The following is a 22,952-nucleotide window of genomic DNA, read 5'->3' on the forward strand; positions in this document are numbered from 1 at the left end:
CAGCAGGCCTCTGGCCTTATCTTAATGAAAGCTGACTAGTGCGATGATCCCGTGTCGTGACTAGACGGGTGATTGTTAGCCATGGGGTGCATATTGTGGTCTCACGTTTGGTCTTAGTTCTGTACAGATTAGGCACAAGGGGACATCATTGCATGTCACCTTGCAAAAGAGGAAGTCCGTGTTACTGAGTCCTTACATAACCTCTTCCCCTGCCATTGTAACCATGTCCATGGGCCCATGAAGCAGAGAAATAGCTGGGCAATGAAATGGACACCCCTAGGGCATGCTGTTTGGTTAAGTCCATTTGTAAGTGTCCTCTGCTGTAGATAGCTTTTGGTGGACATCGACATAAAACCCAAACAAGCAGTGGTTTTTGTTGTTGTTTGTTTGTTTGAGGCAGGGTCTCATTCTAGGTCAGGCTGACCTGGAATCCACTATGTAGTCTCGGGGCAGCCTTGAACTCAGGGCAATCCTTCTACCTCTGACTCCCAAGTGGTGGGACTAAAGTCTTGTGCCACCATGACTGGCTTCAGAATGATTTTTCACTTGTTGATAAATATAGCTTAGCAGCAAGACCCTCTATCTTGGCTAACTCTACCTACCTTGGAACTCCAACGGAGAGGCTGCTAAGTGATTACGTGCAAGAATGCAAATCAACTTTTACTTTTTAGAATTGGGGCCAAACCCTACTTCACCTCAGACACTCAAAAGTGTGATCAGTTTAGTTCTTCCATATTGTCTTCCAAGTAAGGGGAAGAAAAACCAGACACAACATTTAATGGAGTTGAAGTCATTTTTATTCATCCAAATGCTCATAGAAGTAAAATCTAGCTAGGAAAGGACATCAGCAATCCGGTTTGAATGAAATTGTGGATGGAGCTGTCTGGATCTGAGTAACCATAAGGTGAGTATTTTCTGCCACACTGGGTAGGAAAGCATCACTGGTCCTTTCTTTGTGCTCAGGAGGCCCCTGGGATAGAAAATACATACTGCTGTTATTCTTTTTGCTTTCTTTCTTTAACTTCCATTGGAGGAAGTCTCATAATTTATGACAGTCTACTTTCCTTATTTTTTGTATTCCAGACTGGCCTTGGAACTCCCTATGATGCAGAGGATGACCTTGAACTTCTGATCCTTCTACCTCCAGCTCTGGAATGCTGGGGTTTCAGGTGTGCATGGTCATGCCCTGTGCATGCAGTGCTGGGGATGCAGCCGAGGGCTTCATGCATGCTAGGCAAGCACCCCACTAACTGAGTTACATCCTCAGTCCCAATATTGGTGTTTTATTTCTTTAACAAAAGGACAATGAATAATTTATTTTATAGCATAGTAAAAGACCACTGTTATTTATTTATTTATTTTGAGGTAGAGTCTCACTTTATCCCAGGCTGACCCGACATTCATTATGTAGTCTCAGGCTGGCCTCGAACTCACAGTGATCCTCCTATTAAAGGTGTGCACCACCATGCCCAGCTTTATTTTTTGTTTTTCCTTATTTGAGAGAGAGAAAGAGGGAGAGCCACTGCAAATGAACTCCAGATGCATGCACTACCTTGTGCATCTGGCTTACATGGGTCCTGGGGAATCAAACCTGGGACCTTTGGCTTTGTAGGCAAGTGCCTTAACCACTAAGACATCCCTTCAGCACCCCCCCTTTTTTTAAGGTAGGGTCTCACTCTAGCCCAGGCTGGCCTTGAACTTGCAACAATCCTCCTACCTCTGCCTCCTGAGTGCTGGGATTAAAAGTGTGTACCACCATGTCTGGCTCCACTATTACTATTTAAATTTATTTATTTATTTGAGGGAGAGAGAATGGGCATATCAGAGCCTCTAGCCACCGCAAACAAACTCCAGACACATGTGCCACCATATGCATCTGGCTCATGTGGGTTCTGGGGAATTGAATCTGGGTCCTTAGGCTTTGCAGGCAAGTACCCTAACTGTGAAGCCATCTCTCCAGCCCAGGACCACTGTTATTAATGAGAATAAAATTGTTAGTTCAGTCTGGAGTGAGTCTTTGGTGGGACTTCTTGTACTCTGTTCTTTTTCATCAAGGGAACTGGTCAAAAATGAATCCATCAGTAAAAAGCCATTTTTAGCCGGGCATGGTGGCACACATCTTTAATCCCAGTACTTTTGGGAGGCAGAGGTAGGAGGATCTCTGTGAGTTTGAGGCCAGCCTTGGGAGTACAGAGTGAATTCCAGGTCAGCCTGGGCTAAAGCGAGACCCTACCTTGAAAAACAAACAAAAAGCCATTTCCAGGGAAGGAAGTATAGACTTCCCTTGCTGGGAACACCTGAAATTACTGAAACATTCTATCATTTCTGTTAGACAGTGCTTTTTGCTTAGAAAATATTTTGTATTTTGTGTATACATTTCTTTATACCATATCTACAGGCCTTTTTTTTTTTTTTTTACCTTTGTTTTTTTTTTTTTGGTTTTTCGAGGTAGGGTCTCACTCTGGCCCAGGCTGACCTGGAATTCACTATGTAGTCTCAGGGTGGCCTCGAACTCTCGGCGATCCTCCTACCTCTGCCTCCCGAGTGCTGGGATTAAAGGCGTGCGCCACCACGCCCAGCTTTTTTTTACTTTTTATTTTGAGACAGGATCTCGCTAAGTTACCCAGACTGGCCTTGCTCTCACTCCATAGTCCATGCAGGCCTTGGACTTGTTGTCCTCTTGCCTCAGTCTCCCCAGTAGCTGTGATTACAGGCCTACATCTCCAGAAACCACTCGAATGACATAATTTTCTTTCTTTCTTTCTTTCTCTAGTTTTTTTTTTTTTTTTTTTTTTTTTTGAGGTAGGGTCTCACTGTAGCCCAGGCTGACCTGGAATTCACAATGTAGTCTCAAGGTGGCCTCAAACTCACAGTGATCCTCCTACCTCTGCCTCCTGAGTGCTGGGATTAAAGGTGGGTGCCACCATGCCCAGCTGACATAATTTTCTTTAGAGAAACAATTATATCTTCTTTTTTCCTCAAGTTGGGGGAGGGGGGGCAGAACTACTAAATGTATAAATCAAATATGTACATTTCTAGAGGATGCCCTGAAAGATACCAGATCAAAGTCCAATAAGACAATAATTAATTAAGGTAGTATGGAGGAAGTAGTAGAAGAGAATGCAGATGCAGTTTCACATACATAAAGGCTGAAATTTTATTTTAATTCTTCAAATATATACTACTCTGTACTCCAAGAATTTAAAAATGACTTGAAATTCTTCACTCTCTGCCTGAGAACTCAGGTAAAGGATCTGGTATCGATAATGACTATAGATGACTAAAAAAACAACTTCAGATGAGATCAGGCATGTTCAGGGTGATATGACCTAAGAAGGCAATTCTGGGCCAGAGAGATTGCTCAGTGGTTAAAGGCACTTGCTTGCAAATCCTGATGACTTGGTCCGATTTCCTAGTACCCACATAAAGCCACATGCACAAGGTGGCACATGTATCTGGGGCATATTAGCAGCTGCCAGAGGCCCTGGCATGCCTATTCTCTCTCTCTCTTGTAAGTAAATAAATAAAAATATTAACAATGACAAAAACAAGAAATTCCAAGAATGCATCAGAGTGCAGGTACTGACCTCCGCAGCCATTGGTGGATTGTCATTGAGATGTTGTCTTGCACTTATTTCAACACTAGGCCTTTGCTATGCAGATCCAAAGCACCTAGATAATATCCTGATGTACACATTTTCTAATGCGAGTTGGAAGTGACCCTGAGCATAATATCAAACATAAAAGTTTTCATTGTTTCAAACATATCATCAGACATATGGTTACTCACCGTCCTTGGCCTTTGAATCCTTCTTGTCATTTTGTTTCCCATAAGGTTTGTTTTTAGAAACTGGTGATGGGAGTATCTGGATGATGTGGATGCAGAACCCAAGGAGCAGTATGCCTGGAACAGAAGTCCTGTGGAGCAAATGAAAAGTCGTCACTTAGATCCATGGCCGCAACATGCAGGCCTCAGTTGAATTTTGTAAATGTTTAGATCTTAAGCAGACATGTAATATTTTTATTTATTTATGTGCAAACAGAGGGAGAGAATGAATGTGGGCATGCCTCTAACCACTGCAAATGAAGCCCAGATGCATGTGCCACTTTGTGCATCTGGTTTTCTGTGGGTACCTGGGAATTGGTCCTGGGTTGTTAGGCTTTACAGGCAAGTGCCTTAACTGCTGAGCCATCTCTCCAGCCCAAAATAGACATATGATACAAGTGAGGATAAAATTTTGAATTAATTTTTTTCCCCAATGATGACACAACCCAGTTCAAAACGCGGATGTAGCCATGGACAGACTGAGCGACTGAAATAATGGGATGTGGTCATTAACTGGTTTTGTAGGCAAGAAGAATGACACTCGGATTTCTGGATTGAGCAACTGGATCCTTGGCAATGCCATGTGCTGAGACAGCACCTCCTCCACCCCAAAGGGAGTCAGCCTGGAGAAGGAGAGAAAGACAGGTTCCAGTTCACCCTGTGAGCTGGAGACATGAACAGAGGCATCCAATAGTCATTGGGTGTCTGCGTCTGGAGCTCGGGGGGAAAGCCTCAGCTACAGGTATAGATTGGGCAAGCAGTGATGAAAGTAGGGGGACGCAGGTAATCACCACCCGGAAACAGGAGGAGGTCAGAGCCCCAAATGGCAAGAAGCAAAGGAGAGTTATGAGCTAGAACCAGAGACAGTGGCATGTCTTAGGAATCAGTGGTATGGAAACGAGGAAAGACAGCTTGGAAGCTTGTGGATGTTTGTTTCAGAAGCTCTGAGAGAGGCGGTGAGGGCTTATTGTCCATTGTTCATGGAACATGGGAGTGCCCATGCCCTGCATGAGGTCAGCTGTAATAAAAGGGAGAATTAAAAACAAACAAAACAAACCAAAAACAACAAGAAAAAAACAATGAAAAAGCTAGGTATGGTGGCTCACACCTTTAATCCCAGCACTCAGGAGACAGAGGTAGGAGGAAGATCACTGTGAGTTCGTGGTCACCCTGAGACTACATAGTGAATTCCGGTCAGCCTGAGCTACAGTGAGACCATGCCTTGAGAAAAAAAAAAAAAAAGAAAGAAAAAAAAAGGTGGGGGTGGGGTGGGGGGTAGAGAAGTCAAAACGTGTTGTTGGGCTGGGGAGATAGTTCAACAACAGTTAAGAGCAATTGCCACTTAAGCCTGAGGGCTTGAGACTACACAAGTTTGATACCCCAGAACCCACGTCTGTAACCCCAGTTCATGGGAGATAGAGACCAGAGAGTCACTGGTACTCACTAACTGGGGGGGAAAAAAGGCAGTTGGGGGTTGAGAGAGAGACCCCCATCTCATGGGATTACATGGATGAGCCACAGAGAAGGGTACCTGAAGTTCTCAAGTTCTCCTCTGACCTCCACATGCACATGCATGGTGCACACATCATGTGCATACCCTACATATAACACATTCCACACAACACATAACACCACACATACCTTACCCATACATATACACCTCCCTCCCCCCCAAAAAAAAACCACACAACAGATTGTTGGTGGTGTGGCAGAGACCTGTACCTGGTCCCCAAAGACCACTGCTCCCTTTTTTGCTTAGTAGAAAACCCCCTCAACTTTTTGTTAGACACATAAAAACTACATTTCCCAGTATCCTTTGTGTGGTCTTCTGGCTAAGTGTTGCTCAATGAGACAGAAGCAGAAGTGTCCTATGTAACGTCCAGGAAGTACCCTTTAAGAGAGCAGCTGGCTTTTTTAGCTTCTGTCTTTCCTGTCAGCTAGAAAGCTTGGCAGCCATCTTGGATCTTGAGGAGGAAGCCATACATTGAAAGTGGCAAGTCATGGGAGAAACCTGGGATTCTTAGAGTAGCAGAACCACAGTATAGTCAGTCAATAGCCTATCTCTAGACTTTTTTTTTTTTCTTACTTGAGAGAGACAGAGAGAAAGAGGTGGAGAGAGAGAGAGAATGGGCACACCAGGGCCTCTAGCCACTGCAAAGGAACTCTAGATGCATGCACCACCTTGTGTATCTGGCTTATGTGGGTCCTGGGGAATCGAACCTGGGTCCTTTGGCTTTGCAGGCAAACACCTTTAACCACTAAGCCATTCCTCCAGCCCTATGTCTAGGCTTTTAAAGTTAGACTCACTTCCTAATTTTGTATAATCCACTATTATTCCTCTTTGTGTATGTGTGCTTTAGGTATGTGTGATCCTAACAGATAAAGGCTAAAGTGTAAATTAAGTAAAGTGAATTATGAGGGTGACTACAAGTGACACTCTGTTTTATTTTGAGGCAGGGTCTCACTGTAGCCCACACTGACCTGAATCGCATTCTGTAGATCCAGGCTAACCTCAAACTCACAGTGATCCTACCTTTGCCTGCTGAATGTTGGGATTGAAAGGTGTGTACCACTACATGTACATGCCTCAATTTTCACTGGATGAGAAGAGGACAGCTGTCCTGTCCCCCATCTTGGGAAGGAGGGCTGCCTGGCTTGCCACTTGAGTGCCTCATTCTGGTTTCTCTCCAGAAGTGTGCAGACACCGAGCATGCTGGGTGGCAGTTCTCTGGTAGGCATTACCCAGAAAGGATTACAAAGACACTTGGTATCAGGGGGCTGGAGAGATGGCTTAGTGGTTAAGCGCTTGCCTGTGAAGCCTAAGGACCCTGGTTTGAGGCTCGATTCCCCAGGACCCACGTTAGCCAGATGCACAAGGGGGCGCACGTGTCTGGAGTTCGTTTGCAGTGGCTGGAAGCCCTGGCGCGCCCATTCTCTCCCTCTCTCTGCCTCTTTCTCTGTCTGTCACTCTCAAATAAATAAATAAAGATAAACCAAAAAAAAAAAAGACACTTGGTATCAGGAAGGCCCAGGGCCAGGGAGTGAAGGAGATCCCCAGGGACTGTGTACAGTACAGGAACTTCTCAGCATCAGTGGTCAGGCAGGGGGACAACGGAGCCCGCAGCAAGGGTTAGCAGGAAGCACAGAGGAGGGATGGTGAGCCTAACTCCAGCCTTAGTCTCAGATAATTCCAATTTCTCTGCTTCCAAAGGGTTGTTTTCTTGTCTTTTCTTTCTTTTTTAAAATCATATGTAGAAATGTGGTCACAGGGGCTGGAGAGAAAGCTCAGTGGTTAAGGCACTTGCCTGCAAAGCCTAACAACCTGGGTTTATTTCCCCAGTACCCATGTAAAGCCAGATGCACAATGTGGTGAATGCATCTGGAGTTTGTTGCAGTGGCCAGACTCCCTGGCACACCCATTCTCTCTGTCTGTTTCTCTTCTATCTCTCTCTCTGATTGCAAATAAATAAATAAAATATATACTAAAAAAAAAAAAAAAAGAAATGTGGTCACTGGTGTCCCAATCATTAAGATGCAGCACTTGACGTTTTTTAGGTGATACTCTGTACAGTCACAGAGCCAGTTGTTATTGATTGAAACTTTTTGGTCTAGATGCCAGTGCTCTGAGGTGAACTAAAGTAGAAAATGTGGTTGCAAATTAGAAGTAAGGTTTCTCCATCCATCCACTCATATACCCACCTGCCCATACATCTACCCATCTATCCATCCATCTACCCACCCATCTATCTATACGTCCATCCACCCATCCACCCACCTATCCACCCATATATCTACACATCCATCCACCCATACATCCACCTATTCATCCATCCATCCACACCTACCTATCCATCAATGAATTCATACACTCATCCATCCATTCCTCCACCTATCCACCCACCTATCCATCCATATATGTATTCACCCACCCATAAATCTACCTATTCATCCATCCACCCATACATTAACCTATTCATCCATTCACCTATCCATTCACTCATCTATCTGTACATCTATTTACCCACCTATCTATCCATCCATCAATCCATACATCCACTCACCATTCATCTATCCATACATCCATCATCCGTCCCACAAACATTACAGAAGATCCACTCCTTAGCCACTAGGTTGTCACTGCTAGTCACAGAGGCCTTCCTTGAACTCAGTCCCTGAGACCGGACAATTCCAGCCAGAGAGGGTGGGCTTACCTCCCGGGGAGCTCATTTGGACAGATGGAGGCTCTGTGTAATTAAGCTGACTCTGCAGCTCTTCTACACGCTGGAACGCATCCAGTTTCACACTGCGCTCCTGGGCAAGCCGACTTCTCATCTGAAGAAACAGGGTTGGGAAGTGGGACACTTTGTGGGGCTCACTCCTGTTCTCTTAGTTTCCAGGGGGCTTCTGAGGGAGAGTGAGGACCCCAGAAGGAGCAGCGGGGGTTGGGGGATCTTTCTTTCTTTCTTTTTTGGAGGTAGGGTCTTACTCTAGCCCAGTCTGATCTGGAACTCACTCTGTAGTCCCAAGCTGGCCTCAAACTCACAGCGATCCTCCTACCTCTGCCTCCTAAATGCTGGGATTAAAGGTGTGAGCAGCTGATTTTAAGAGTCCCAGAAAGGCTCCTTCTTATAATGAAAGAGGACCAAAGGCCACCTTTAGAACCCTTCTTGCTAGGACTTTATTGACAACTTTATATTAGTTACTTTCTCATTACTGTGACAAAATACCTGATTAGAAGCAGGTTGTGGGAACATTTGTTTTGACTTACATACAGTTCAGTGTTGCAGAAGCAAGAAGCACCTGGTCATATTCTATCCAGGGTCACAGAGCAATTCACCTGGTGCTCAGCAACCTTTCTACTTTTTTTGTTTGTTTTGTTTTGCCAGGTAGGGTCTTGCTGTAGCCCACGCTGACTTGGAATTCACTATGTAGTCTTAGGCTGGCCTCGAACTCACAATGGTTCTCCTACCTTGGCCGCCCAAGTACTGGGACTAAAGGCATGCACCACCATACCTGGGAGGGGTTGGGGAGAGGAGAGAAGGATAAAGACAATGGGTATGCCAGGGCCTCCAGCCACTGCAAAAGAACTGCAGATGCATGTACCACCTTGTGTATCTGAATACTGGGAATTGAATGTGGGTTGTTAGGCTTGATAGGCAAGCACCTTAACCTCTGAGCCATCTCTTTAGCCCTTACTTTCTACTTTGTGTCCAGTCCAGGACCCCATCCATGGAACTCACCACTCATTGTTAAGGTGAGTCTTTTTTTTTTTTTTATCTCAATTTAAAACTTAATCTAGAAAATCCCTCACAGACATTATTAGAGATTTGTTTCCATGGTGGTCCTAAATCCTGTCAAGTTAACACACACACACACAGAAAGATAGAGCAAAGTTAGGGCTCAGTTCACAGTATCTACAGTAGGAACCCAAGACAATTCAAGCAGAAGAAAAATTTGAACCCTCTCTCAGGTCTGTATGGACAGCTGGGGCTCTACTGGGAATGCCTTGGGTACATCTCCCAGGTCTGAGAGAGGGCCCATCTCCCAAGAACCTTCTCATTTCCTTGGTTAGCTCTTGCCCTGCACACTGACCCACAGTTCCTAAGGAAGGCAAGAGAATCCCAAATGCCCCCTTCTGCATAGGTCCCATGTATTTCTCTTTTGAATTTTTTGTTTTTTGAGGTAGGGTCTCATTCTAGCTCAGGCTGATCTGGAATTCACTGTGTAGTCTCAAAGAGGCCTCGAACTCACAGCGATTCTCCTACCTCTGCTTTTAAATTTACCCTCTTCTAATTTTCTTTCTTTCTCTTTTTCTTTTCTTTTTTGGTTTTTCGAAGTAGGGTCTCACTCTAACCCCGGCTGACCTGGAATTCACTACGGAGTCTCAGGGTGGCCTCGAACTCACGGCAATCCTCCTACCTCTGCCTCCTGAGTGCTGGGATTAAAAGTGTGCACCACCATGCCTGGCTTAAAGTCACTTTCTGAGATTTCCTGGTGGGAGTGAGTTTCGAAGGGACACTATTATATGTGTTACTTTTTTTAATGATTAAAAGAAAATTAAAGCTGGGCATGGTGGTGCATGCCTTTAATCCCAGCACTCGGGAGGCAGAGGTAGGAGGATTGCCGTGAGTTCGAGGCCACCCTGAGACTCCGTAGTGAATTCCAGGTCAGCCGGGGTTAGAGTGAGACCCTATCTCAAAAAAAACCAAAAACAGCAACAACAACAAAAAAAAGAAAGTGACTTTATTTGACATAGGGTCCTAGCAGATATAAGTAAGCTAGGATGAGGTCGTACTAGATCTAGGGAGGGCCCCAAATCCAATGACTACTGTCTATAGAAGAAGAGAGGCTAAGGATGCAGGTAAGGAGATCCACATGAGGAAGAGGCTCACTGGATGATGGGCAGAACTTGGAGGAATGGAGCTGTGAACCAACGAAGGCCAGGGACTGCCAGCCTCCACCAGAAACGAAGAGGGGACAAGGGACTAGCTTTTCCTCAGAGCATTCTAAAACAACCAGTCTTGCCAATACCTCATTTTCCGACCTTAGGATGATACAATAAAGCTGGGCGTGGTGGCGCACACCTTTAATCCCAGCACTCGGGAGGCTGAGGTAGGAGGATCGCTGTGAGTTTGAGGCCACCCTGAGACTAGTTCCAGGCCAGCCTGGGCTAGAGCAAGACCCTACCTGGGAACTACCTCCCCCCCGCCAACAAAAAAGGATGATACGACAATAAATGTCTGCTGTTTCCAGCTGTCCAATTTGTGGTAATTTCTCAGGGCAATTCTAGAAAACTAATATACACACTGATCTCGCAAGTCCTCTCCACCTGTTTTAAATCTGAGCCCTGCTGTACAGACCCGAACAGAATGCTGGCAGCTGCACCCACAGGCTGTTCCTTGTGTGGGGATGACCCTAAATGCAGCTTAGATTGCAGCAAGCCATCAGAGCTCCAGGGTTAGAAACATGTCCCAATATAAACTAGGCACACAGACTTTCCGTGAACTCCTAGGATTTGTGCAGCATCCTGGTCCCCCAAGGTGGGGGCTGGAGGAACGAAAAAAGATTTACTTGCCACTGCAAATGAACTCCAGATACATGAGCCACTTTGTGCATCTGGCTTGACTTGGGTCCTGGAGAATTGAACCTGGGCCATCAGGCTTTGCAAGCAAGCGCCCTAACCGCTGAGCCATCTCCCCAGCCTAGGAGTCTTAAGCCAGGTTAGGGTTAAGTAAATCTTAGAGCTCCTAATATAGGTAAGAAGCGTGTTCCCTAAGGATCTACCTGTGTTAGCTGCATCTACCCCACTCCGCAGGCATATATACAGTGACTTGGCCAAAGTCACCCAACCACTTAGTGACAGAGCCAGGATTTAAGTCCTGATCTATCTGCGATGGCTCCTTTTTTTTTTTTGTTAATGTGTGTGTGTGTGTGTGTGTGTGTGTGTGTGTGAGAGAGAGAGAGAGAGAGAGAGAGAGAGAGAGAGATTGAGAAAGAGAGAGAGAGAATTGGCATGCAATCTAACTCCAGCCACATGCACCACCTTGTGCATATGGCTTCTGGGGTATCTGAGGAGATGAACCTGGATCCTTAGGCTTTGCAGGCAAGTACCTTAACTGCTAAGCCATCTCTCTAGCCCAGTGGTTATTATTTTTAATTTTTTTATTTATTTATAAGAGAGAGAGAGAGACTGGGCCTGCCAGGCCCTCTAGCCACTGCAAACAAACTCCAGATGCATGTGCTACTTTGTGCATCTGGCTTAACATGGGTACTGGGGAATTGAACCTGGGTCCTTAGTCTTTTCAGGCAAGTGCCTTAACTGCTGATCCATCTCTCTAGCCCTCCAATCATTACTCTTGATTGTCAATTTGACGGGATTTAGAATCCCATGGAAATGAACCTCTGTGCAAGTGTGTAAAGTATTTTCTGGAGTAGGTTAGTGGCTGTAGGAAGACCCACCCTGAATGTAGGTGACACCATTTCATGGGCTGGGGTCCAAGACTGGGTGACAAGGAGAAAGGGAGCCGAGTAGCAGCATTCACCTCTCTCGGCTTCCTGACTGTGGGTGCAATGTGACCAGCTGTTTATGCCCCTGCCACCTTGCCTTCCCTGCCATCAGGCACTGTGAGCCAGGATGAACCCTTCCTCCCATAAATTGCTGTTGTCAAGTCTTTTGTCATAGAAATGAAAAAAGGAACTAACACAGGTAGCTCGTTTGAAAAGAGCAGGCTTGGAGGGTTGTTGATGAGGCCATCTCCCCAGAGGGCGGCTGGGATGGAGCTGGCTCCTCTGGCCCCTCAGGGTCACGTTCACCAGGGCTCACCTGCCGGAGTTCTCGGCCCAGCTTCTTCCGCTGCAGCTGGCCCAGTTTCGAAGCCCGCTCAGCCTCTTCTGTCAGAAGCTGCAGTTGCTGCCCTTTCTGTTCCACATCTTCCAAGAGCTTCTCCATCCTGGATGTTTTTATGACATCCAGCTGCTGCCGGGTGACAGACTCCTGGGTCACTCTGTGTTCCAGTTCCCTTAGCAGTTGAGCCTGGGGGCAAGGAAAGGCCAAGGGAAGAAAGTAATGAGTTAGTTTCTCATTTCTCCCAGCAACAGGCAGAAGAGGCGGGCCGACAGAACCACCACCCCTTCACTGGGGCTCCACCTGCACTGATCTTGGGCTCCAGGTAGCACAGCCCGTCCAGCTATCTTGCGCTGCCTCAGGATCTCACCTTGCCTAGAACTTATACGATCTCAGAGGCAACAGTCAAGAAGGAATAGAACCCTCAAGCAAACAACAAGAAAATCCAGGTAAAACCTGGGTGTGGCGGCGCCCAGCACTTAGGAGCCTGAGGTAGGAGGATCACCGTGAGTTCGAGGCCAGCCTGGGCTACAGAATGAGTTCTAGGTCATTCCAGGCTACAATGAGACCATGACTGAAAAAAATCAAAAGCAAGCCAGGCAAGTGGTAGTGCCAACAGAGAACAACATCAAATCAAGTAATTTCTCCAGTACCAGCACAAGGTGTATGAGAACCAGTTGTTTCCCAAGGAGCCCTATCAAAACTGCCCTTGCACTGCTGTGGAACTTTCTTTCCTCATAAGATAGTAGCATTGGAAGGGGTTAACTCTGGGAGGCAGGAACTTAGTGGGATGGGTGGTTCTGATCTTGGGTCCATTTTTTACTTCCAAAATAGCTTTTAGAGAAGGCATGGTGGCTCATGTCTGGGATTCCAGAATTTGGGAGGCTTTTCTGGGCTCCAGAGTAAGGCCCTGACAAGAAAGAAAGGAAGAGGAAAGAGAGAGAAAGAAATCAAAGGAAAACGTGGTGAAAATTTGGTTGTGTTTCAATGTTTTTCAAACCAGTGATATTATAAATACCAGGTAGACCACTCCTGGTTATGACGTTAAGAATGATTATTCATACTTAAATTTTTTTGTTTATTTTTATTTATTTATTTGAGAGCAACAGACAGAGAGAAAAAGGCAGGTGGACAGAGAGAGAATGGGTGCGCCAGGGCCTCCAGCCACTGCAAACGAACTCCAGAGGCATGAACCCCCTTGTGCATCTGGGCAATCAAGCCTCGAACCGTAGATCTTAGGCTTCACAGGTGAGCACTTAACCACTAAGCCATCTCTCCATTTTATCCAGACTTTTATGGTGACTTTACAGCTTAACAAGATTTGCATAACTAACTGATGGAAGAGAAAGGTACAAAATGCACAAATTATGTCTCCTGCTTTCACCATACCCAGCGTACCCTATTTAGACCCAGCTGTTGTGACTCAAACCCTAGGTTAACTGGGAGGGTTCCCACTTTTTCTCTCGGGCTCTCTGATATTGCTGTGTAGTTTTCATGAGACAAGTGGGGCTCAGCCTGGGTTTTCTCTGCCCCAGTCATGAGGACAGGGTTGACACAATTATCAATGTTTTATCAATGAGTTTAGATAGAAAGCCCCTTTATTAGGGTGCCATCCACCACTGAGTGGTAGTCACTTCCAAACGCAAGCACATGTGTGGGTCATGGGGAGAGGTTCAGTTTGGGGGCTAATCCAGAAGGCTGGACCACACTCCTTGGTCAGAGATTGCCGAGTGTGGAGTATATGCTTGGACTACAAAAGGCCAGTATTCAAGGCAGAGACTTAGATCCCAAGACCCCTATTCTCCCAAGAAACACTCACGCTCTCTCTATCTCTCTCATATCGCTTAAAAGCAATATTTCGTCATCATAACCAAATGCAAGTAAGAACAGCAGCTTCTGGGCCATCACCTTTGATTTCTGGGGGAAGGGAAGCTGCGGTCAGAACCTTCTGTCCTGCCTGTACCACAAGCTGAACTGCACACCAGGGAATTCTAGTGACTTCTCCTGGTGGCCACGGGGCCCCTCGCTCATGGCCACACTCAGCTTTCCAGGGTGAGAGAGGGAGAGGAGGCTCTGAGGCTCTGGTACCTGGGTCTCCTGCTGCTTCCTCAGCCTCGTGTTGTCAGCCTGGGCCCTGGCCAGGACCTGCCTCACGGCCAGCAGCTGTTGACGAAGCAAGCTGACTTCTTGCTCTGCCATTAGCTTGATGCCCAAACACTCCTTTTGACTTTGAATAGATTCCTGTAAACGTCCCAAACACAGTGAGATGGGAAGTAAGCTTCTTTTCCATGGCTTTAGTCTGACCAGCTCTATTTAAGCCACTTGGCCATCTTTCCTTCTTGACACTTCCTGTAAAATGGAGGTCTGGCTGCTCACCGCTTCTGTGGTTTTAAGTAAGAATAGCTCACCAGGTCCGAGTAAAGCCAGATTTTCAGGAAAGTGGACACTTCCACACCGCTCTCCATGTGTGCTTTGGTTTCAGTGTATTTTAAGCAGATTTTTCATGCACCTTGCTTCATTTTGCTCAGATTCTGATGAGTGAAACTCAAGGCGAGGCAGTGTTTTGACAACACAGCCTGACGCCCATGGTAAGACTCTCTCCTCTGTCTTTCCACTTCCCCTGGCCTTCATTTTCCTATCTGCTCTCCCTGGCTGGATGTGTCTGCCTCGTTTCTATTTGTCCCAAGCCTCTGAGGCCTGTTTCCAGGAAAAAGTGCCCAACTGTCAGATTCGTCAGCATGGCTGGCCCTGCCACCTGCCACAAGTGTGGCAGCTGCAGCCAGCCATGCCCAGGGATATCCCCAGGGCCTCCTCCTTGAACTCACCTTCTCTGCCCTGCTCAGCTGGCCCTGGAAGCGAGCCTGCTGCATGGCCAGCTGCCAGCGGCCCAGGCTCCTCACTTTGCACACCAGGGAGGCCAGTCTGCTGCTGTTGTCCTGCTCCAAGGCCCACAGCTGCTCCTGCCAAGAAGGCTCATGTTCAGAAAAGGCTGCCTCCCAACCCTTTTGTAGCATGCTTTCTAACGCGCAAACCATGCTCTCCAAAAGAAGATATGACTGCGTGAGTCCCGGACCCCTTTAAAATGCCTGTTGCAATACTTTCCACGGGGGTGGGTGGGATGGGGACCCAGGGTGAATGGGGAGGGGAAGGGATGCTAGGAAAGCAATGTCAATATCTCAACTGCTTCACGCCATCACATACTTGAGCTGGGGTCTTGTTTCCTCCTTCAGCTGGCCTGGCAGAGCCGCGGGTTTTCTTCAGCTTCTTAATACTGGCGATCCCTTCTGCTCTGACTTCGCCGATGAGCTCACACACTTTCTGGATCAAATGAAGCTGATGCTCATCCAGCTGCTCCTGTAAATTGCAGACTCAGGTCAAGCAAGCACAGCGGGTTTGAGCAGTGTCAAGGGCAAATAAAAGGAAAGGGTTGTTTTGTCTCCTAAATCCTAGCATTTGGAAGTGGTTTTGCATTAACATAGCCCCTACCCAGACAATGTTTCTATGTGTTAATGGAAGGCACGCACCAGTGGCCCTTAAGCAGTGTCTTTAATCCATAGGATTTCATCATCTGATCAGCAGTGTGTTCTAGAATATGCCTTGTTTGCCAACACCAAGGTAAACCAAGCTAGGGAGAACAGTGGGTAGAAAGCAGGAGGTCACAGGGAAAAGGTCTGCTGGCTGAACTGGATTACTGGAGGAAGTTGGACTAAGAACTGTGGCTGCCACGTTGACTCAAAGCAAAATGTAACCAGATTCTTACTGTAGATGAGCTACCATGGAGGAATTCCATTAAGTCTAGAGGAGTGAAGGAAGGTGTCGGCTAGCTGTCTTCCTATGACAGCTCCAGCCGAAACCTTGGTATGAGACATTCTGTTCTGAATGGCTTATGGCTAATGGCTTATGGTGAAACAATATGATTAATGGTCAATGTAGCTGCTGGCTCAGTGCTATGGGCTTTATTATGTCCCCCTCCCCCAAATCACACATTGAAACCCCAACCCCCAATGTGACAGGGTTTGGAGATGTAATATCCTTAGATCATAAGGCTGAGTCCCTATTCTGATAAGATTGTCCCTTATAAGAACAGAGAGGCCGTTTATTTTCTTTCTCTCTGACATACGGGGGCAGGGAGAAGGCAGCTGTGTACCAACCAGGAAGCTGGCCCTCACTAGAGCATACTGGGACCTCACCCTGGTCTCCGACTCCAGCTTCTAGAACTGTGAGACAGTAAGTTTCTGTTGCTTAAGCCACTCAGTGTATGGTATGACTAAGACTCCCAGTGTCCTGGGCGAGACGTAGGAAAAGGGCATCTTCTCTCAAATCAACCATTTATTTTCTCAGAGATGAAGGCCGAAGAACAGTGCCCAGCAGGAAGCCAGGTCAGAAAGCCTGACTTCTGGCTGCCATCTTCTTGGGACCATGGAGTGGGACAGGAAGCCCCTCCTTTGGTGGAAGTACTTTAGTTTTGGAGAAGTTGAGAAGCACCTTTCAGCAAGCAATGCCTCCAAAATTGCTTAGCAAATTCCAGCCTCCGCTGACTACTCGTTTCTCTCCTGCCGTGCATTTTGGATTCAATTATTATTATGATTATTTTTTGGTTTTTAGAGGTAGGGTTTCACTCTAGCCCAGGCTGACCTGGAATTCACTCTGTATTCTCAGGGTGGCCTCGAACTCACAGCGATCCTCCTACCTCTGCCTCCCAAGTGCTGTGATTAAAGGCATGCACTACCATGCCCAGCTCATCTTTTAATACTTGTAAGCACTTTTACTTTGCAAATGAGAAGAAATCTCTAATCCTCTCTGAATGACCAGGCTAAGACAGAGCATCCATGGGGAATCCTAATAATAATAATAAAGTAAAATAAAATAAAAATAATAACTACTATTATTATTTTTAATGGCTGGAGAGATGGCTTAGCAGTTAAGGCACTTGCCTGCAAAGCCAAAGGACCCAGGTTCTATTCCTCAGGACCCATGTAAGCCAGATGCACAAGGTGGTACATGCGTCTGGAATTTGTTTGCAGCAGCTGGAGCTGGCACACCCATTTTCTCTTTCTCTCTTCCTCTTTGTCTCTCTCTCTCAAATAAATAAATATATTAAAAAATTTAAAAAAACTAAGAGTCCTCTGGAACCTCCAGGGAGGGACAGTTATAAGTGCTTAAATGAGGCAGGCTCAGGAATGCACCCAGTAGCAGGGATGGGTCAGAATGGGAGGGAGCCATGGGGAGTTGAAGGCTTGTACTAAAATCCAAAGGACAGGTGGACCAGCTTTCTGATTGCCCGTCTTCCTGATAGGGCATCTATTTACAGCTGCTCCAACATCACAAGGAAGTAACCAGCTTCCACAGTGCCATGGGCACATAGGCACCCTAGCATTCTTCTTGTAAGGTGGCTATGGTAGGGGGTGGTCAGGGCCATGGCTCCTGATTCACAGGTACAAGAGAAAGCCCGGAGGACATAGTAAGGGCTGGAACTTCTGTGGGAGCTGGCTCATATTCTAATCCACCTGGAGCTCTAAGTTACGCCTTCAGCTCCTTCTTCTGGACTGTGGTGGATTGAGGGCTTACCCATTTATGTGTCGCTCACCGGAAACAACCAACCATGGCAGACATTGGTAGGAGTCATCCCAGAATGTCTCCTCTTTCCAACAGCGCCCACAGGCAGCAGTCGTGACTAGCAGTAGAGTGTAAAAAATAAATAGCTCAGGGCTGGAGAGATGGCTTAGCGGTTAAGCGCTTGCCTGTGAAGCCTAAGGACCCTGGTTCGAGGCTCGGTTCCCCAGGTCCCATGTTAGCCAGATGCACAAGGGGGCGCACGCGTCTGGAGTTCGTTTGCAGAGGCTGGAAGCCCTGGCGCGCCCGTTCTCTCTCTCTCCCTCTATTTGTCTTTCTCTCTGTGTCTGTCACTCTCAAATAAATAAATAAAAAATGAACAAAAAAATAAATAGCTCAATTATCCAAAGCTCACTGTCTATCAGGGAGAATACAGGTAAAACTTTGAGCAGGAGCCAGGCTGGTGACACATGCCTTTAATCCCAGCACTTGGAAGGCAGAGGTAGGAGGATTGCCATGAGTTCGAGGCTAGCCTGAGACTACCTATGAATTTCAGGTCAGCCTGGGCTAGAGTGAGACCCTACCTCGAAAAACAAAACAAAAGAACCAACTTTCAGCTGTGTGAATATGTTGGCATGATAGTATATGTTTGTAATCTCAGCACTCAGGAGACTGAGGCAGGATGAATTTACTGTGAGTTCGAGGCCCAGTGTGCATACCTAGCGAGTTTCAAGCCACCCAGATCTACATAGTCAGACTTTGTCTCAAGGTAAAAACAAATAAACAAAAAAACAGGGTGGAGAGATGGCTCAGTGGTTAAAGGCACTTGTTTGCAAAGCCTTCCAGTCTGGATTTGATTCCCTAGTACCCATGTAAAGTAAAAAGTGGAACATGCATTTGGAGTTTGTGTGCAGTTGGCAAGAGGTCCTAGTGTGCCCATAGTCACTCTGTCTCTCTCTCCCTCTATCAAATAAATAAAAAAACAACTTAAATAAAAATAAAAAGGAAAACAAGCAAGAAAAATCTTCCAAGATAGAAAATTCTTGGGCCCAAGTACCTCAAAGTACATTCTGTCATTGCACCCTTGGGCTGCAGCCACAGACTGCCCAGACCACCACCACTCAGGACACTTACTTTGATGTGTAAACAGGTCATGAACAGAGCTTGGACTAATGCTTCATATTCTTCTTGGACTTCTTTCCTAATCTGCTTTTTGAGACTCAGATTCTCCTCCTCCAAATCTGTGAGCCGGGCTCTCAGAGCTGTGATCTCCATGAGCATGTCATGACTGAGCTCTGCCACCTAGCAGCAGGAATAACACAGACATGGTCTGGAACCACCAATGGAGAACGCCCATCGGCTTCCATGGAAGAGTCCCTTATAGACTAGCATAGCCTTTCCATTTTGACTCTCAGCAAGGGGCATGCAAATCCTGGTATGCTCATGGGGCCAATGGGGGCAGCAGACCCTCAGGCTGGTTGCACAGTCCCAGGACAGAGAGAGCGAGAGAAAGAATGGGCACACCATGGCCTCCTGCCACTGCAAACGCACCATTTTGTGCATCTGACTTCACGTGGGTACTGGAGAACTGAACCCAGGCCATTAGGCTTTGCAAGCAAGCACCCTAACCACTGAGCTAACTCTCCAGCTCCTCATCTTATTTTGAAGTGCATATTAACTGGTATAAGAAAAGAAATAATGATCACAAAATTCACCCAGATTACAACCTCCCAACAATACAAAACAACCCAAAAAACTGGAGAAAAAAAATGTGCCATAGGGCACAAGGGGGTGCACGCTTCTGGAGTTCGTTTGCAGTGGCTGGAGGCCCTGGCACGCCCATTCTCTCTACTTCTCTCTCTCTGCCTCTTTCTCTGTCTGTTACTGTCAAATAAATAAATAAATAAAATAATTTAAAAATGTGCCATAGACGGGCTGCTTACACAGTGAAATTATACTCCCTAGGAATTTTTGCCTGGGTTCATTGATGGGACTGCTACAGGTGACCCCCCCCCCTACCCACCCGCCACTTCTGATGAACTCTAGAAGGGTGGATATGAGAATGGACAAGAGAATCTTTCTAGTGACTGACCTACCTGACCAGCGTGGTCTTCAGGAGGAACTTGACGTTTCCGTAGCATCTCTGCTTCCTGAGGAGAAGGCAGTGTACACAATTCAGCTCAAACTCAGTTCAGGGCAGCACATTCCCTTTTGGGTTAAGGGAACTTCATTTAGAGATCCCTTGGTCTCATCTGGAGCCAGGAGTGTACTCGGTATCCCATCAGACTTCATGATTTCTAACACATCTACTTCCGGGAATCCGTGTAGGCCATGTCTTACATTCCCCACTGGACCCGTCTGTGGTGATGGTTTGAATGTAAAATGTCCTTATAGCCTCATGTGCTTGTGATTAACCTCATGTATTTTGTTGTTAATTCACTGAGTACATTATCGTACGAACATATTGCATATTGGTTCAAGTCCCCTCAGGTCATACTCTTCTATTCCCTTTCCCCTGCTCCCATTCCACGGGGGGCCCTTCTCAGCAGGGTTATGTATACCCACTGTAGGATCATGAATGCATCATCAGTGTGGGGGGGCGGCGGACAATGCTTCACAATATATCTTCCCACCCTGTGGCTTTTACATTCTTTCTGCCCCCTTTTCCATAGTGTACCCGAGCCTTGGAGGAAACAAATTTAACCTCATCTTTAATCCCCAGTTGGGAGAGCCTTTGGGAGGTGGACTCTTGTTGGAGGAGGTGTGTCACTGAGGGCAAGCCGTGGGATTTTCTAGTCGAACCCTGCTCGCCAGTGCTAACTAGCTCACTCTTGCTGCTCCTTCCACGGTGAGATGACAAGATGCGACGTCGAGCTGTCTGCTCCTGGCATGCTGTCCCCACCATGATGAAACTTTCCATTGAAATTGTAAGCTGGAATAAACTCTTTCCATAAGTTGCTTCTTCTTCTTCTTCTTTTTTTTTTTTTTTTTTTTTTAGAGGTAGGGTCTCCTACCTTTGTCTCCAAATTGCTTGGATTAAAAGTGTGTACCACCATGCCTGGCATGTTTGGGTGTTTTGTTTTTCTTAATATTTCTTTTGTTTGCTTATTTGCAAGCAGAGAGATAGAGAGAGAGGATTAGTGTGCCAGGGCATAGTGCCACTGCAAACAAATTCCAGATGCATGTGCCACTTTGTGCATCCAGTTTTATGTGGGTACTGGGTAATCAAACCTGGTTGTTAGGCTCTGCAGGTAAGCTTATTATCTGCTGAGCCATCTTCCCAGCCCCAGTTGAATGGTTTTCTTTTTTTAATTTTTATTTGCTTATTTATTTGCAAGCAGAGAAAGAGAAAATGAGAAAAGGGAGGGAATGAGCATGCCAGGGCCTCCTGCCACTGCAAACAAACTCCATATACATGTGCTGCTTGTGCATCTGGCTTTATGTGGGTGCTGGGAAACTGAAACCAGGTCATCAGGTTTTGCAAGCAACAACCTTTAGCCACTGAGAAGTGGGGCTGTTGCTGCAATAAGCCTGACCATGTAGGTTTTCATCTTCTGGAAGTTGTTTGCTGGAGGAAGATGGAAAAATTTGAAACTTTGGACTAGAAAAGCCTTACCAAAATGCAGAGAAGCGTAGTCTGTGGAGGCTCAGCTTATAAGGGTTCAGAGGGGGGAAGCAAGGACCTTGTTGGATCTGGGTTAGAGGTAGTTTGTGTGATATTCTGGTGGAACAGACTGGCTGCAATCTGCCTGTGTCCTGAGAACTTGAGCAAAGTTAAATTTAGAAGTGATAGACAGAACTGTAGAGATGGCTTAGTGGTTAAGGCACATGTCTGCAAAGCCTAAGGACCCAGGTTCGATTCTCCAGGTCCCACATAAGCCAGATGTACATGGTGGTGCATGCATCTGGAGTTCTTTTGCAGTGGCTAGAGGCCCTGGTGCACCCATTCTCTTTCCCTCTCAAATAAATAAAAATAAATCTTTTAAAAAAAGAAGTGATGGACAAATGTACTTGGTGGGGGGGAAATACAGAGCACAAAGATATGAAGGATGTGAAGTTTGGCACAAAAAGGAATAAAAATCCCAGGCTCAGAGAACACAGACACTTCAAAAGAAATCTGGGTGTGGTGGTGCACACCTTTAATCCCAGCACTCGGGAGGCATAGGTAGAAGGATTGCCATGAGTTCGAGGCCAGCCTGAGACTAGATAGTGAATTCTGAGTCAGCCTGAGCTAGAGTGAGACCCTACCTCGTAAAACCAAACAAAAGATTTCTACCAGTAAGGATAGGCTAGGTTCTCTTCAGTAGGGGTGGCCCATAGAATACTGAAGGAGTTACCTGCTTCTCAAAGCCAGGCTTGTTCCCACCTGAGAAAACAAATGTGCCACTGTTGTCTAGCTGGTTTTCATTTTGAAAGCATCAAGATACAGGAAATAGAGGCTCATAAAGTGCATGGAGGTTCTGGAGATGGCCACGGAGGCCAGGCAGTGTGAGGCAGGATGGAGGTCCTGCAAGGCCGGTGTGAGATGCTGTGAAGATGAACGCAGTTGCTGGGCAGAGCTCAGGAGTTTGGAGATACCAAGACTATGGGACAGCTGCCAAAGAAAGCTGGCTCGGGGGGGACCCTGCTCAAGACAGGGGTTCAAGCAGCACAGTGGAAGTGCAGAGCTGCCCCGGCCCTTTGGAGCCTGGATGATTTCATCGTAAGTCTAGGTGCTGTGCCAGACATGGAACTATAGGACTGATGTTTGCCCTTTGGGTTTTCTTCTTATTATTTATTTGAGAGAGAGAGAGAGAGAGAGAGAGAGAATGGGCATGCCAGAGCCTTCAGCTGCTGCAAAGGGACCCCCTTGTGCACATGTACAACATTGCACACTTGTGTCACTGTGCATCTGGCTTAAATGGAGCCTGGAGAGTCGAATATGGGTCCTTGGGCTTCACAGGCAAACACCCTAACTGCTGAGCCATCTCTCCGGGCTCCTTGTTTTTTTTTTTTTAATTTTTTTAAAATTTATTTGAGAGCGACAGACACAGAGAGAAAGACAGATAGAGGGAGAGAAAGAATGGGCGTGCCAGGGCTTCCAGCCTCTGCAAACGAACTCCAGATGCGTGCGCCCCCTTGTGCATCTGGCTAACGTGGGACCCGGGGAACTGAGCCTCGAACCGGGGTCCTTAGGCTTCACAGGCAAGCGCTTAACCGCTAAGCCATCTCTCCAGCCCAACTATGGGA

General features: G+C 46.6%; 1 protein-coding gene across 1 annotated transcript in view; it reads right to left on the reverse strand.

The window, feature by feature from the left end:
- Positions 1 to 844: 844 nt before the first annotated feature.
- Positions 845 to 22,952, reverse strand: part of LOC101610720 — a 212,631-nt gene continuing 190,523 nt past the window's right edge. The window contains exons 40-48 of the mRNA XM_045155548.1: positions 19,820 to 19,873; positions 18,858 to 19,025; positions 15,372 to 15,524; positions 14,996 to 15,130; positions 14,259 to 14,411; positions 12,150 to 12,359; positions 8,038 to 8,158; positions 3,791 to 3,918; positions 845 to 970 (exon numbers count right to left, since the gene is read on the reverse strand). Of these exons, the coding sequence (XP_045011483.1) occupies positions 845 to 970; positions 3,791 to 3,918; positions 8,038 to 8,158; positions 12,150 to 12,359; positions 14,259 to 14,411; positions 14,996 to 15,130; positions 15,372 to 15,524; positions 18,858 to 19,025; positions 19,820 to 19,873 (1,248 nt within the window). The remainder of the gene's footprint in view (positions 971 to 3,790; positions 3,919 to 8,037; positions 8,159 to 12,149; positions 12,360 to 14,258; positions 14,412 to 14,995; positions 15,131 to 15,371; positions 15,525 to 18,857; positions 19,026 to 19,819; positions 19,874 to 22,952) is intronic.

The sequence above is a fragment of the Jaculus jaculus genome, chromosome 7, assembly GCF_020740685.1.
Source record: "Jaculus jaculus isolate mJacJac1 chromosome 7, mJacJac1.mat.Y.cur, whole genome shotgun sequence".
NCBI classification, from domain to species: domain Eukaryota; kingdom Metazoa; phylum Chordata; class Mammalia; order Rodentia; family Dipodidae; genus Jaculus; species Jaculus jaculus.